We start from the raw sequence: 17,387 nt of genomic DNA on the forward strand, positions 1-17,387 counted from the left end.
CACCGTGTATGGTGGTATAGTGTGCGGGAAGGGGCACCTGAGTCTCATCAGGGTCAGAATCTGGCTCTGTACACTGCGAGGACAATGTAGTGCTCTGAGTGAATGTACCAGCAGAATCATCCATCAGCGGCTGTGCATCAGTGCACTCCATGTCAGATTCATCTTGGCCTGGGTAATTCACCATTTGACTTGATAATCCAGGCATGGTATGTGAAAACAGCTCCATGGAGTAATCAGTAGTATGGCCTGCGTCATCCTTCAATCTTGGTTGGGGTGAAGGACACAAGGAAAGGTGTGGTTCATGAACATGAGCCTCCAATGACGACTCAGTGCTTTTACTTTTTACAACTGAAGAAGAGGAGGCGATAGAGCTGGAGGCTGAGTCAGCAATGTAAGACAAAACTTTTTCCTGATGCTCTGGCTTTAAAAGCGGTTTGCCAACTCCTAGAAAACTAAGCCTTCGAAGCCTTATGGAGCCAGACGATGACGCAGGCTCAACACCTCCTGCATTCGGTCCTATTTTGCTCTTGCCACTACCATCAGATCCACCACCAACACCATCATTACCAGCTGCCAACCCCCGCCCAATTCCACGGCCTCTTCCACCAGCCTTCCTCATTTTTGGTAGAAATGTAGACAAAATCCAACAAACTATATAGTAATGTAAAACAAGGTACAAGGTGTCTATAGGACAGGGGAGATTTTGAATTTCTGCTCACACTAGTGGACACTGGACACTTTTGGATTGTGTGAGGCCCACTGAATATCTGAGCGCTATGTCACAGGCTCGATGGCACAGCTGTGACCAAAGTGACTAGAGGATAAGTGAGATTTTGAATTTCTGCACACACTAGTGGACACTGGACACTTTTGGATTGTGTGAGGCCCACTGAATATCTGAGCGCTATGTCACAGGCTCGATGGCACAGCTGTGACCAAAGTGACTAGAGGATAAGTGAGATTTTGAATTTCTGCAGACACTTGTGGACACTGGACACTTTTGGATTGTGTGAGGCCCACTGAATATCTGAGCGCTATGTCACAGGCTCGATGGCACAGCTGTGACCAAAGTGACTAGAGGATAAGTGAGATTTTGAATTTCTGCTCACACTAGTGGACACTGGACACTTTTGGATTGTGTGAGGCCCACTGAATATCTGAGTGCTATGTCAAAGGCTCGATGGCACAGCTGTGACCAAAGTGACTAGAGGATAAGTGAGATTTTGAATTTCTGCTCACACTAGTGGACACTGGACACTTTTGGATTGTGTGAGGCCCACTGAATATCTGAGCGCTATGTCACAGGCTCGATGGCACAGCTGTGACCAAAGTGACTAGAGGATAAGGGAGATTTTGAATTTCTGCAGACACTTGTGGACACTGGACACTTTTGGATTGTGTGAGGCCCACTGAATATCTGAGCACTATGTCACAGGCTCGATGGCACAGCTGTGACCAAAGTGACTAGAGGATAAGGGAGATTTTGAATTTCTGCAGACACTTGTGGACACTGGACACTTTTGGATTGTGTGAGGCCCACTGAATATCTGAGCGCTATGTCACAGGCTCGATGGCACAGCTGTGACCAAAGTGACTAGAGGATAAGTGAGATTTTGAATTTCTGCAGACACTTGTGGACACTGGACACTTTTGGATTGTGTGAGGCCCACTGAATATCTGAGCGCTATGTCACAGGCTCGATGGCACAGCTGTGACCAAAGTGACTAGAGGATAAGTGAGATTTTGAATTTCTGCTCACACTAGTGGACACTGGACACTTTTGGATTGTGTGAGGCCCACTGAATATCTGAGCACTATGTCACAGGCTTGATGGCACAGCTGTGACCAAAATGACTAGAGGATAAGTGAGATTTTGAATTTCTGCTCATACTAGTGGACACTGGACACTTTTGGATTGTGTGAGGCCCACTGAATATCTGAGCGCTTTGTCACAGGCTCGATGGCACAGCTGTGACCAAAGTGACTAGAGGATAAGTGAGATTTTGAATTTCTGCAGACACTTGTGGACACTGGACACTTTTGGATTGTGTGAGGCCCACTGAATATCTGAGCGCTATGTCACAGGCTCGATGGCACAGCTGTGACCAAAGTGACTAGAAGATAAGTGAGATTTTGAATTTCTGCTCACACTAGTGGACACTGGACACTTTTGGATTGTGTGAGGCCCACTGAATATCTGAGCGCTATGTCACAGGCTCGATGGCACAGCTGTGACCAAAGTGACTAGAGGATAAGTGAGATTTTGAATTTCTGCTCACACTAGTGGACACTGGACACTTTTGGATTGTGTGAGGCCCACTGAATATCTGAGCGCTATGTCACAGGCTCGATGGCACAGCTGTGACCAAAGTGACTAGAGGATAAGTGAGATTTTGAATTTCTGCAGACACTTGTGGACAGTGGACACTTTTGGATTGTGTGAGGCCCACTGAATATCTGAGCGCTATGTCACAGGCTCGATGGCACAGCTGTGACCAAAGTGACTAGAGGATAAGTGAGATTTTGAATTTCTGCAGACACTGGACACTTTTGGATTGTGTGAGGCCCACTGAATATCTGAGCGCTATGTCACAGGCTCGATGGCACAGCTGTGACCAAAGTGACTAGAGGATAAGGGAGATTTTGAATTTCTGCAGACACTTGTGGACACTGGACACTTTTGGATTGTGTGAGGCCCACTGAATATCACAGCGCTATGTCACAGGCAGAAATTGGCTAGTGTATCACAAACTACAAGGTGTAAGTAGAATTGGGCAGAGTAGGAATCTCCCTAGAGTGCAGGTCTGTAAGAACGGAACATGTCCTCTACTTATTCTCACAGAGTGACACAGATAGCTTCACTGTGGCTGTGATAACAGCCGTTACACGGTACTGTGTGAGGAGCGTACACCGCTGTATGGTGTGAAAAAATGCACGCTCAGTACCTCAGCAGGACAAAAAAAAAAAATTGGGATTTCTTTTAAAAAAGCAGTTTGCAGAGCAGTGGGTAAACAGCAATGCAGCTGTCAGGAAGTCTTAGAAGGCAGCCCAACAACCAACACCACTGATACACCACAATATAGCCTCCCCTTGCACTGCACACACAGTGACTGGTGTGTTGTGCAGGCACAATCGCTAGCAGCAGAAGCAGTTTTTTTTTCTTCTTCCCTGCCTAACACTCTCCCTACAGAATCAGCAGCAACCTCTCCCTATGCTAAGATCGGCAGAAGTAAGATGGCGGTCGGCGTGCACGCCCTTTTATACCCCCTGTGACGCCCACCAAAGCAAGCCAATCACTTGCATGCCCTTCTGAAAGATGGTGGTGACCCGTGCCTATGTCATCACGTTGCCCACAGTGTCCGTGGATCCTGATTGGCTGAAAAAGAGCGCAAAACAAACTTTTGAAACGCGACTTTGGCGGGTAAGTCGCCGACCTCGTGGCCAACCTCATCCTAGGTTCGGGTTTCGTTTCATGAAACCCGACTTTTGAAATTTTTTGACCCGTTTTGCTCAACTCTACTTATGACCATGTCATATTTCAGTTTTTCTTTTTTATTAAATGTGCAAAAAATTGTACATTTCTGTTTTTTTCAGTCAAGATGGGGTGCAGAGTATGCATTAATGAGAAAAAAATAAACTTTTTTGAATTTATTAAATGGCTGCAATGAAACAAAGAGTGAAACTTAAAGTCTGAATACTTTTCATATGAGTTTCACTTTTTGTATTGAAGAACTGAAATAAATTAACTTTTTGATGATATTCTAATTTATTGAGAAGCACTTGTATCTATGAGGATCTGATTGGAATCAATTACTGTAACAATGCTATTCATCTATAGAGCTGTTTGTGTATATTTATCTTTTATGTATATATATATGCATATGTATAGGGAATGAAAGGTGGAGAAGTATCCCAGATGATTGAAACTGGAAAACGTATGGAGAGCCCTCCTAGGTGCCCACCAGAACTTTATGACCTAATGAAATTATGCTGGACTTACAAGTGAGTGTGCAATCAGTAATGCTATGCATTATTATAGGATATTGAAACCTTTCAAATATTAATATTTAATTAAAGTGATAAACGTTAAGGATTCATTGGAGACAGCACCAGGAGTGGGCAGTCAATTGACCACAGGTATGCGATTTGCATTCTTCCAGCCATATTCCGACTAGACATGTCCAGCCTCACTTACACAATTGCATTGAGCGATACCGCACATGTCTGGTAAACAAATGACCACATGTACAGTTGTGGCCAAAAGTATTGACACCCCTGCAATTCTGTCAGATAATACTCAGTTTCTTCCTGAAAATGATTGCAAACACAAATTCTTTGGTATTATTATCTTCATTTAATTTGTCTTAAATGAAAAAGCACAAAAAGAATTGTCCTAAAGCCAAATTGGATATAATTCCACACCAAACATAAAAAAGAGGGTGGACAAAAGTATTGGCACTGTTCGAAAACTCATGTGATGCTTCTCTAATTTGTGTAATTAACAGCACCTCTAACTTACCTGTGGCACCTAACAGGTGTTGGCAATAACTAAATCACACTTGCAGCCAGTTGTATATAAACTATAGGAACACAAAAAAGCGCAATAGGGTCTTATCTGGGTTAAAATTGAGAGAGAATAAAAGAAATTCACTCACCCTTTCCAGGAGAGATTAAAGCATGTAAGATCCGTAGTCAGTTTGCTGCACGTCCAAAGGTCAACTCCGTGACCGCCAAAGCTATCAGACTTTTCATGGATCTAATTCATGGACTTTTAGTGCGCTGCTTGACAAAACATCGAATCCAGGTTATGTTGAAAGATTAACCATTTATTTCCTTTGAAACGCGTTGGGGAATAAATGGTTAATCTTTCAACATAACCTGGATTCGATGTTTTGTCAAGCAGCACACTAATAGTCCATGAATTAGTTCCATGAAAAGTCTGATAACTTGCAGCCAGTTGACATGGATTAAAGTTGACTCAACCTCTGTCCTGTGTCCTTGTGTGTACCACATTGAGCATGGAGAAAAGAAAGAAGACCAAAGAACTGTCTGAGGACTTGAGAAACCAAATTGTGAGGAAACATGAGCAATCTCAAGGCTATAAATCCATCTCCAAAGACCTGAATGTTCCTGTGTCTCCTGTGCGCAGTGTCATCAAGAAGTTTAAAGCCCATGGCACTGTGGCTAACCTCCCTAGATGTGGACGGAAAGGAAAAATTGGCAAGAGATTTCAACGCAAAATTGTGCGGAAGTTGGATAAAGAACCTCGACTAACATCCATACAAGTTTAAGCTGCTCTGCAGTCCGAGAGTACAACAGTGTCAACCCGTACTATCCGTCGGCGTCTGAATGAAAAGGGACTGTATGGTAGGAGACCCAGGAAGACACCACTTCTTACCCCGAGACATAAAAAAGCCAGGCTGGAGTTTGCCAAAACTTACCTGAAAAAGCCTAAAATGTTTTGGAAGAATGTTCTCTGGTCAGATGAGACAAAAGTAGAGCTTTTTGGACAAAGGCATCAACATAGAGTTTACAGGAGAAAAAAGAGGCATTCAAAGAAAAGAACACGGTCCCTACAGTCAAACATGGTGGAGGTTCCCTGATGTTTTGGGGTTGCTTTGCGGCCTCTGGCACTGGACTGCTTGACCGTGTGCATGGCATTATGAAGTCTGAAGACTACCAACAAAGACTACCAACAAATTTTGCAGCATAATGTAGGGCCCAGTGTGAGAAAGCTGGATCTCCCTCAGAGGTCATGGGTCTTCCAGCAGGACAATGACCCAAAACACACTTCAAAAAGCACTAGAAAATGGTTTGAGAGAAAGCACTGGAGACTTCTAAGGTGGCCAGCAATGAGTCCAGACCTGAATCCCATAGAACACCTGTGGAGAGATCTAAAAATGGCAGTTTGGAGAAGGCACCCCTCAAATATCAGGGACCTGGAGCATTTTGCCAAAGAAGAATGGTCTAAAATTCCAGCAGAGCATTGTAAGAAACTCATTGATGGTTACCGGAAGCGGTTGGTTGCAGTTATTTTGGCTAAAGGTTGTGCAACCAAGTATTAGGCTGAGGATGCCAATACTTTTGTCTGGCCCATTTTTGGAGTTTTGTGTGAAATGATCAATGTTTTGCTTTTTGCTTCATTCTCTTTTGTGTTTTTTCATTTAAGACAAATTAAATTAAGATAATAATACCAAAGGTGTCAATACTTTTGGCCACAACTGTATGCAAATTGCTGGTGCTGGCACCAAAGAATCTTCACAGAGAGCACTGTTTGTGCTGTGAGGATTCACAAGTATGCAGTCACATCAAGTGACTGCATATTTGAACCCAAAGCCTGAACAATCCCTTAAATATACTTACTGATAATCCACATTCTCCTATTATGGGCACTCAACTGCAGCACAACCTCTTCTGTTCTTAATGCATTGCTATTAGTGATGAGCGAATAGTGAAATATTTGGAATCGGGAAAATCAGCACAAATACTTTCAAATATCAATGTATTCGTGCAAGTCAATGGGAAAGCTGAATATTTTCCTGCTGGATCCAACAAACAGGTCTGGGGGCATGGGTAAAATGCTGAAATTGATAGGATAGATAGATAGATAGCTAGATAGACAGATATAGAAGAAAAGCCGGCAATTCATCTGCTGCGTACAGTAAAATCACAGTGCGACAGGTTAGAATAGAATAGACATACACATAGAATAGATACATCTATAGATGTCAGGGACACACACATATATACTGTATATATGTATATATATATTAAATCTATCTATCTATCTAAGAAAAGCTGGCAATTCAGCAGCCACATACTGTAAAATCACAGCAGGAGCCGACAGGATAGAATAGATGGATTACAAACAGCATATACACTCAGATACATAGATATTCAGATGTCAGTGACATATACAATTAGTACAATACGTGCGCAGTTTACTGTACATGTATTTAATTATTAAAAGATTATTTTTCAGAAGAAAATGGCATTGGCTATGGCATAATTTTCTTAACCAGCAGAGGGAAAGCCGACGTCTGACGGCTGGGGGCAGATGTTTATAGTCTGGGAAGGGGGTATAACCCATGGAGCTTCCCAGGCTATTAACATCAGCTCACAGCTGTATTCATAGCCTTCACTGGCTATTAAAATGAGGACTATCCCAAAAAATGATGTAGGTTCCCCCTATAATTATTAACCAGCAAAGGCTATGCAGACTGCTGTGGGCTTGTAAGGAGGCGGACTGGGGTGCGGTATTGATAATAAGCCAGTTCCAGAACTGTAGAGGCTGCGTCTCATGTTGCCTGGGGGAAGACAAAGGGGACCAGACAAGCCCCATGTCCTGGGGCGAGAGGGCATGGTTAAACCGGAAGCAGAGCCAAAATCGCGCAAAGCAGCAGTCTGTTTCCCGCCATTGGGGAGAGCGCAGCAGGGTGAGCAGTGCACTCCGCAGCACACGCATCAGCGCCACTATGTGCTGCGGCCACCTTCCATTGGACACTCGGGCGTAATGGTGAGATTGGAGAGCACCGTGCGCCCAGCTGAAAGTGAGGCCGCGTTCGCGCAGACTGTTGAGAGACGGCTGCAGAACATTAAGTTGCAATCTTCTCTGCCGGCCAGAGCACAGCAGCCCACACTTGACACCGGGACTTTGGCAGCTCTCTTTGCTTCAACTACACAAGATTATTGACTAGGGGCTCAGTGGGTAAAACCGGTGACCGCCCGCTGCCACCAGAAGTTGGATCGCTATCTTTTGGACCTCATCTCAGGACACCACATTGGCCGTTCCCTGGACTACAACGCCTATTGGATCACTTGCGGCGGAGGACCTTAAAGACATGATAAGTTTGATTACTGGACTGTTGTTACATTAAAATTTCCCCTTCTCAATTTAACTGTTTTTTCCCTGCGAGGAGTTTCTCTATTGTTCCAATTAAATTGTTAACTTGTTAACCCTTGCCCTGCCTCCCTTGCGTCACTGCATCCCGCAACCTGCTTTTATTTGGCATAGTTGGCAGGATGCAGTCCACGAGCGCAGAGGCAGCAGACCAAGTGGTCATGGGTGCCCCAAAGGCCAGCTTGCCGCTGGGGGCTATGCTCAACAATCTCCAAAAGTTTACAGGGAGCAATTCACTGCTGTGGGACTGGACTGAGCGGGTTAAGGGGATGCTGAGGATGCATTATATGACCCCAGCTATGCGAGTGTGCTGTGATGGCCCTTGATGGGGAGGCTAGATGTACCATGATGTTTCGGCCCCCACATGAATGGAACACCTTCACTAAGATGTTGCAAATTTTGGAGGAAATGCATGGGGACCCCATTGATGTCGGAGAATTGCAGATGTGATTGTTTAGCCGCGTTCAAGGAGAGGGAGAATCCATGACTCAATATATGAATGTGTTACAGGAGGTGCACGCAGTGATCCCTAAGTGGGATGATGTGGGAGTGGGACCCCCAAATGTGATTTTGAGGGACCAACTTGTAGCAGGCCTCAGGGATGTGCTGCTTAAACAAGCCTTGAGGGAGCACTTGTGTGCTAATCCACATTTGACTCTCCTAGAGATCGGGGCAGAACCACGCATGCAAGAGCAGGGGATAGCAGCTTCAGCAGGAAAGGTACGGAGCAGGGAGGTACACGCCTCGCCCGCGGCGGAACCCGGCTGGGCCAGCGAGATCCGGAAGGAAATACAAGAAATGTGAGAAGAGTGGTCCGGCCTCAGAAGGGCCCCCCTGTGGCTCCAAATCTACCCAGAGACAGGACTGACCCTGAGCCTGCCTTACCCGTGGCACATCATCAGGCAATGGGACAACCCCAATCAGAGAGACACCCGATCTATTTCAAGTGTGGGGACATTGGACACTGTGCCCGAGGTTGCACAAGACAGAGGCGGCCATTAAACTAGTGGGCTCTGTGGCTCAGGGATGTTGCCGGAGCCTAAACAGCCAAGGAGGAGAGAAGGCAGTCCCGAAAGTTTAGTTTCCCTGAGCCCCCTCTTGTGGGCTGAAATGGACAGTGGTCAAGCTGTCCGCTGTCTAGCTGATACCAGTTTCCACGTGACCACCATGCCCGAAGCATATTTTAGACGTCACGTTCCCGAGGCGGCGCGGCCCGAGTAGGGCCCAGTGATCAAGTTAACAGCCACCAATGAGTTGCTCATCCCGATCGCAGGGGTGGTCTGGATGCAAGTGGAAAAGATGTGGGGCAGAAGGGAGCCGTGATGACTGCTGGGGTCCCTGGCAATGGCTATGCAGTGACTGAATGATGGGTGAATGTGCTGAAAGAACTCGGAACTCTTTTCATCAGCGAGTCGACAGATGCTTTTCTTGACCGATGGAGCCCACAAACCACCCAGAGGAAAGTGTTCCAACAATTGATCTGAGTTTCCCAGGCCCAAGAAACATCGAGTGAAGGGAAAGTATTAGGAAAAGCGATGATCCCTGCCGCTGCTAAACATCCTACCGCCCGGTCAGACTGTGCTCACACTGCCTGTATGAGCCTGTACACCCATCGAAGGGGTGGAAGTCCAGATATAGCCAGCCTTGATGGACCAATCCCGCAGGACTCCTCGTTGCAAGGACACTGGTCACTGTCCATGACGTTAATGTAGTGATGTGATGTGTCAATCTGAAAGAGGCCATTCTTACTCTCTCACCCAAGAGTGAAGTGGCCATTCAGTTGGCAGTAAAACAAGGAGACCCTTGAACTGTAGCCAGTACCATGACCCTGGAACACCGGTCTGGAAGCATGAAGGAGGGAGGATCTTGTTGCGGGCTGAATTGACAGACTCTCACCGAAGGAACCCCCCGAATACATGGTATAATCAAAAAGGTATAATAACTCTGGCTCTACATCACAACAGTTATTTACAGCACATCAGCATTTTTTACTCCGAGATAATTTAGATCCAGTTCCCAGTGAGACCATGTTGTCTCCCCATTAGGGGTATTTTTTACGGTTTCTATTTGTGTGTGTGTGTGTGTGTGTGTGTGTGTGTGTTTTTTTTTCATGTGTGTCCCACTTTTTGGTGTGTCTAAGGTTGTCTAGGGTTTACAGGGATACCAACATTGAGCAGGTGCATCATTACGTTAACAACTAGGATGCCAACCTCCGCTGGTAGGTAGGGCTGCTTTCAGGGCCATCTAGGGTGAGAGTAGCCCCCTCCTTTGGTTATTATACCTTTTTGATTATACTGTGTATTGGGTGGTTCCTGATTGACCCTAGCAAATTTTATGTTTGAGCATACTTTTAAATTACTAATAAAAATTAATTTTTAGGGGTTTTCTATTCCCTTCTTTTGGTTTCGTCTAAAGAATGAGTGACTGGCTTCGTGAGCTGGTCCCTCCACGACTCAGAATGGAACCCGGGCAATTACAGTTACTTCATGTTGGAATTGCTGGCGTTAGTGTGGGCCATTACCAAAAAATTTGCAGAATACTTGTCGGGGTCTGAAGTCTTGGTGCACCGAAAACAACCCCCTGGTTCACCTAAAAAATGCAAAACTGGGGGCCCTGGAGCAACGATGGATGTTCATGTATTACTACAAAATCGCATATCAGAAAGAAGTCGAGAAAAAACAAGCTGATGCTCTGTCCCGATTGACTCATGAGCGACCGAGATGCGACCGAGATGAACAGTTGAAGGCAGAAGAGATTCCTTTCTTCCGGGACTCGCCAGGTCGTTAATGGCAACACAGGGACAGATCGGAGAGGCGTCCGGAGAACAAATGCTAGGACGACCTCGAGATGATTGGGTGCAGCTCCAACAGGAAGACAGGGAAATTGCCCAATTGAAATGGTGGGTGGCTTTGAGGCGACTCCCCAGCTGAAGTGAGAGAGATGCTCTGTCCCCAGGGACTCAGCAGATTCTCAGACAGTGGGAGAGGCTCCAATTAGAAGATGGCTTGCTGTATAGAAAAGTGCAGTTGGTACAGGAGTTGGGGATCACCTGGCAAGTGGTGCTCCCAGAGAAGATGACCGACATAGTGGCTATGGAGACTCACGAGAGAGGGGCTCATTTTGGTCCAGAGAAGACATTCCAGTGGTTACAGAAGCTGGTATATTACCTCTGATTGAAGACTGCAGTGGAGGAAGCCTGTCAGCAATGTCAGAGCTGCAAACTGACTAAGCCCCCGGAAGAGAGAGCCCCCACACAGACCATCATGACTTCTGCCCCCTTAGAGTTATTGATGATCGATTACTTAACCTTAGGTTGAGGTCATCTCGGGTATGACCATTGTCTGGTGATGACCGACCACTTTACCAAGTTTGCTGTGGTGACTCCAACCCGGTCAAGACTGCCAAGTCCACTGCACAGGCTATCTGTCGAGATATGATCCGAGTGTACAGTTGCCCAATAAGGATTAATTCCAATCAAGGCACGTGTTTTCAAGGCCGAGTGATGCAGGAGTTACATCATCTGTACCAGATTGAAAAGTCAAGGACGACGCCATATCATCCTCAAGGGAATGGAGCATGTGAAAGCTTCAATCGAACAGTAATCCAGATGCTGAGAACATTGGAGGAAGACCGGAAGGTACGATGGCCTGAGTACGTAGCTGAATTGGTCTGGGTGTACAACAACCGAGTGTATAGTACAACCGGATACACTCCGTATACCCTGCTCGTTGGGCGGAAAGGACGGGAGATCACAGAACTGGAGCTGGATCCAAAAGACAACTACCCACGGATGAGGGTGTCTTCCAGGGTTCAAGAACATTGACATTGGCTGCAGACACTTCATCGACTGGCGCAGACCAAGTTCCAGGAGCTCGAGCACCACAAAGTGCCACCCCTTCATGGGAGAGCTCTTAAGGCAGGAGATCGGGTGCTGGTACGCGGCCTCAGGTCAAGTTAGAAAAGACCCCATATCGGGTAAAGCGCCGAGTTGGAACCGGTGGTCCAGTGTATTAAGTTCCTGGCTGTCTCGGGACCCTGTCAAGGAGGAGAAGGAGTCAAGCCCCACCGTGACACTCACTCCCGCAATTCCCGATTGTAATGAGGAAAAGCCACTTGCATCGCTCCCTGGCTTGGATAGTCTGCAACATGCCAGTCCAAGAGAAGTGCACAGGTCTGAAACCTCAGAGATGGCTGAGTCATTAGACCCGAACGTGCTCCCGTTGTCCCCCATTCAGCCTAACTCCACCACTCAAACTAGCTCCACTACTCAACCTAGCTCCACTACTCAACCTGAACCACACCATACTGAGCAGGCAACAGCTGGAATACCTCCCTACCATTATGAACAAGATAAGTTTATTTGGCAACGAATTGTTGAATGAGTGTGAACGTCTTATGAAAGAACTCTCGCCCGTGGAATGGCGAGCTAAAGGAGAGAGGGAGTGTAAGGAGGCTAGCAGATAGCAGGTTGCATGATGCGACCATACAACCTGCCTTTCAGCAGAGACACTGAGCAGCATCTGCTACGGCTGCCCAGTGTCTTGAGGTGAACTGGTAGGACCTGTCTGACATCACCTTCCCGGTGCTTTCAGAAAGGTCCTGTGAGTTCATAGCCAATAAACTCACTTGACCTTTCTGACGGTAGCACGAGCACCGTTAGAGATTTTTCCACGGCGCTTGTGCTAACGTCAAATCGGTACCAGAGATGTCAGTGTCCATGTGTGTAATATGTGTGGCAACTGCTGTATCAGTACCACACGGCGGATGCCATGGAAGCAGCAGTACAGTAAATCCTGTTTCCCAGCACTGGGTGCTTAAGACGACTTTCATTCTCCCCTGCTCTGCCAGCGATCAGCACGTGCAGGGGAGAATGATGAGAGTTGTATTCAAGTGAGAACAATGACAGCAGGCTGTGGCTGATGGGACTATTGCTCCCATCAGCCTACACCTGCCTCTGCTAATAACAGTGCGAGCAGCAACGGGTGATGGAGTATTCAACAGCAAGCTCCTGCCCTATAAATAAATAAATAAATTAATGAAAAAAATGGTGTGGATTCCCCTGTATTTTCTGTAATCAGTCAGGCAAAACTGACAGCTGGGGGTTGCAACCCTCAGCTGTCACCGTTAGGAAGGCTGGCTATCAAGAATAGAGGGGACCCCATGCCGCATTTTTTAATTATTTAAATAAATAATTTAAAAAATGTGTTGAGTAACCCCCCAATTTTGACAACCAGCCTTTCTAAAGCAGACGGCTGGAGGCTGGTAAGGGGCCATGGATAAAGCCACCCTAGCCTAAAAATAGCAGCCCACAGCTGCCCAGAAAAAACACATCACTTAGATGCACCAATTCTGGCACTTTGCCCAGCTCTTCCCAATTGCCTTGTAGTGGTGGCAAGTGGGGTTTATATTTGTGGGGTTGATGTCACCTTTATATTATCAGGTGACATCAAGTCCACGACTTAGTAATGGAGAGGTGTCTATAAGACACCTATCCATTACTAATTCTATAGTTATAGGGTAAATAAATACACAGGAAGAATAAAGTCCTTTATCTAATATATAAAGCTGAATGTGTGTGTGTGTATGTTCAATATGTGTGTATGTCCGGGATTGGCATCTGCACCGACGGAGCTACAGCCAAAAAAATTTTGCACAGTCACACGTCTGGACCCCGAGAGCATCACAGGCTATGTTGTGAGGCGAAATTTTAACCCCGCGTGTTCCAATTCACCAAACAATTTTGCCCCTATGTACATAATGGGGAAAAAGTGTATTTATGTATGTATGTGTGTATGTCTGGGATTGGCATCTGCACCGTCGCAGCTACAGCCATAACATTTTGCACAGTCACACGTCTGGACCCCGAGAGCATCATAGGCTATGTTGTAAGGTGAAATTTTAACCCCGCGTGTTCCAATTCACCAAACAATTTTGCCTATTATTCTTATCATTTCTATGGTGTTATCGTCCTTCTGTAAAGATGGAAATAACACAATTTATTACCGTGCCAACACAGACCACCTTCTGACACAGACTGCAGGGGGAGCCCAGTATCACACAGGATAGGATTAGATACACGGCTCAGCAGTCAGTATCACACAGGATAGGATTAGATACACAACTCAGCAGTCAGTATCACACAGGAGAGGATTAGACACATGGCTCAGCAGTCAATATCACACAGAAAAGGATTAGATACACAGATCAGCAGTCAGTATCACACAGGATAGGAATAGATACACGGCTCAGCAGACAGTATCACACAGGATAGGATTAGATGCACAGCTCAGCACACAGTATCACAGAATAGTATTAGATACACGGCTCAGCAGTCAGTATCACACAGGATAGGATTAGATACTTGGCTGAGCAGTTAGTAACACACATGATAGGATTAGGTACATGGCTCAGCAGATGGTATCACACAAGATAGGATTAGATACACTGCTCAGCAGTCAGTATCACACAGGATAGGATTAGATACACGGCTGAGCAGTCAGTAACACGCAATAGGATTAGATACACAGCTCAGCAGAAAGTATCACACAGGAGAGGATTAGGTACACAGCTCAGCAGACATTATCACACAGGATAGGGTTAGATACACAGATACACAGGTTGTTTATCAAAAGGCTCTTGAATGAGTTGAACATAAAATACAATCAATACTTGGGTAATCGTTTAGTTAATTTGTGTTGCAAATCTGTAGTGTTGAATATATGATGTGATATGTTTTTATATGCAATATAATCATTATAATTTGTTATAACTAACGACAGTTGGTTACTATGCCCAGGCAATGCCGGGCTCTTCAGCTAGTAAGAAATAAAACAAAACACACTTTTCCATTTTTGCTTAAAAATAACAAGTTCAGTTATGTTAACCTACTGCCGAATTCCACTGAATCCCTTGTCTCCTGTAAGACAACAAAAGTAAAAAAACAACAATATCCCTTACCTCTCTGTCGTTCTGTCCCACGCTGTAATCCATATTTGGGGATAAATATTATTCAACCTGGTTGGTGCAAAGATGTGACCGTCCAGGCTGAAAACCACTGGTGAATGAGCTGCTGCGAGCGCAGCATCAGTGACCAGCGGTGATATCATCGAGGTTACCTCCGATCACTGAGGCTGCGTTCCCAGCCAGGATGAACTACTGTGACCTCAGCACCATGGGAAAAAGTCAGTGATGAGGTCACCGCAGTTCAAGCTCAGATCACCATGAGAATTTCTGCCGAATGTATTCACTCATCACTAATTGCAATGAGATCTTCTGTGTAAAATATGGCATTAAATTTCTGTACTATGTTGAACAGCACAGCAATGGGCACTAAAATTAAAGGGAATCTGTCATCAGGTTTTTGATATGTACTCTTACAGCAGTATGATGTAGGGGCTGAGACCCTTATTTCATTGATGTATCACTTAGTTTACTGAGTGAATCAGTTTTGATAGAATCCCAGTTTTCTCTGTTGCAGATCTAGCAGAGCTCGTCATGCTGAGCTGTGTGTAAACCTGCACACATCACTGATTGGCAACATTGTGTGTGTATGGTATATTGACATAAATCTGCTAATCAGTGGAGGGGGCATGGATGGAGCAGGAGACACACAACACTTAAGGCCCCGTCACACATAAAGATGCACCAGCGATCCCGACAATGATATAATCTTGTCAGGATCAATGGTGCATCGCTACATGATCGCTGGCGAGCTGCCAAACAGGCAGCTTCACCAGCGATCAGCACCACCGTGGACACTGGTCTCTAAGGTAAATATTGGGTTACTAAGCGGCTTGCATCACTTAGTTACCCGATGTGCACCTTAGAAACCTGCGTGCTCGCGCCGGGAGCTGACAGCACGCAGGTTTCTAAGGTACACATCGGGTAACTAAGTGAAGCGCCCCGCTTAGTAACCCGATATTTACCTTAGAGACCAGCTCCCAGCGCCTGCTTAGAGCGCTGGGAGCCTCGCTGGTCATTGGCTCCCACTGCCACACGTAGCGATGCACGCTGGCCAGCAACGATGAAAAAATGGCCCAGGACGATGCTGCACGATCACCAATACCCGGCGGGGGGGCGGTCGCTGATCCCCATCACACACAGCGATCTCGCTGGCGAGATCGCTGTGGCGTCACAAAATCGGCGATCTCGCTAGTGAGATCGCTGTGTGTGACGGGGCCTTTAGTCCTTGGTCCTCTAGTGATAATTCTCTGCTGGTAAAACACTGATTTTTTTTAAATAGCAAATTGTAGTCTAGTAATTGACACAGCACTGTAATCAGGCTCTTTGTCCCTACATCATGCTACTTTCAGATAACATAACAAAAACCAGGTGACAGATTCCCTTGACAAGAGTGATTACTAATTTGTGATGTCTCAATATTATGTTTTACAGAGTTGAAGATCGTCCTACTTTTGTCAGTGTTGAGCTTAAACTCCGAAATTACTACTATGATATTTCTCAGTAAGCTCTTATAGTAATTTCACTGGCACAATTTCTGCCTTTTATTTGCGTCACTAGAACCAGGAAAAGTGTATACACTTACGGTAGATTTTTATTTACGGACTTTCTGTATAAACCTTACAGTTTTGAATGAAAAATACGGTATGTGATATTACTCAGCTGACGTATACTAAATGCAAAGTTACTCTAGGAGAGTGAAAAAGCTATGAGAATGTCAATGTAATGGACTAAATCATTATGTTTTAAATATTAAAGAGTATTTCCCTGCTGTTTCAGTTTCTTTTAGTAAATGGCACAATAAAGTGATCCAAAACAACAATTTTTCTGGATAGAATAATTATTTACTGAGTAAAACTGTAAGATAGCTGAGCAGAATGAACATGGCATCTTCTTAGCATCCAGCAGCATATACTTACCCTTTCTCTGCCTGTAGCCTCTCTCTAAGAGAGAAGACATTCAATACTTTAAAATAAATGCCTTGGCACCTATTTGTGCATTTTCCCAGTATTTTTGCTTCAGATACTGCTAGCAATTTCATTACCATTGAATGAAGAAAAAAATAAACAGAAAACATCAATACAAAAGATGACTCAAGAACGATGGAAAAACCCTTGAAAAAGAACCAGTGGTCAAAATGATGAATAAGCACGTAGGTAACGACTAAAAATATAAAAAAGGCACTTCAGGTGCAAAAATGCCAGTGTTTCCTGAAGTTTCTTCCTCTTAGAAAACTTGACAGATTTGCCTCTGTATAAAAGACGTGGTGTGCATCTAAGACAAGGAGCACCAGGGTTGTAGTCCTGACCAAGCTTACCCACTAAACACAGTCTGTAGACACCCCGGCCCCTCGTAATGCAATCTGGGATGGATTCAGTCTTTCCCCCAAACAGAGTTACCTTCATTTTCTCCTGGTTGCAGCAGTCCGGGCATTAAGAGTCCAGGGATGCAGTTGCATTCCAACAGGGAACAGTAACTTGTTTTATTGTACAGAATTGAAGAATGGTCATGAAAGACAAATACAACA

At 45.3% G+C, this 17,387-nt stretch overlaps 1 protein-coding gene across 3 annotated transcripts in view; it reads left to right on the forward strand.

Annotated features, from left to right (window-relative positions):
- SYK (spleen associated tyrosine kinase) overlaps window positions 1-16,682 on the forward strand; it is a 546,937-nt gene extending 530,255 nt beyond the window's left edge. For all 3 annotated transcript variants that reach the window (XM_073575337.1, XM_073575336.1, XM_073575338.1), the window contains 2 exons: window positions 3,890-4,002; window positions 16,295-16,682. In XM_073575337.1, coding sequence (XP_073431438.1) covers window positions 3,890-4,002; window positions 16,295-16,367 — 186 coding nt within the window. In that variant the 3' untranslated portion in view covers window positions 16,368-16,682. The remainder of the gene's footprint in view (window positions 1-3,889; window positions 4,003-16,294) is intronic.
- The last annotated feature ends 705 nt before the right edge of the window (window positions 16,683-17,387 follow it).

Source organism: Dendrobates tinctorius, unplaced genomic scaffold, assembly GCF_039654945.1.
Source record: "Dendrobates tinctorius isolate UK_male_01 unplaced genomic scaffold, ASM3965494v1 ptg000044l, whole genome shotgun sequence".
NCBI lineage: Eukaryota > Metazoa > Chordata > Amphibia > Anura > Dendrobatidae > Dendrobates > Dendrobates tinctorius.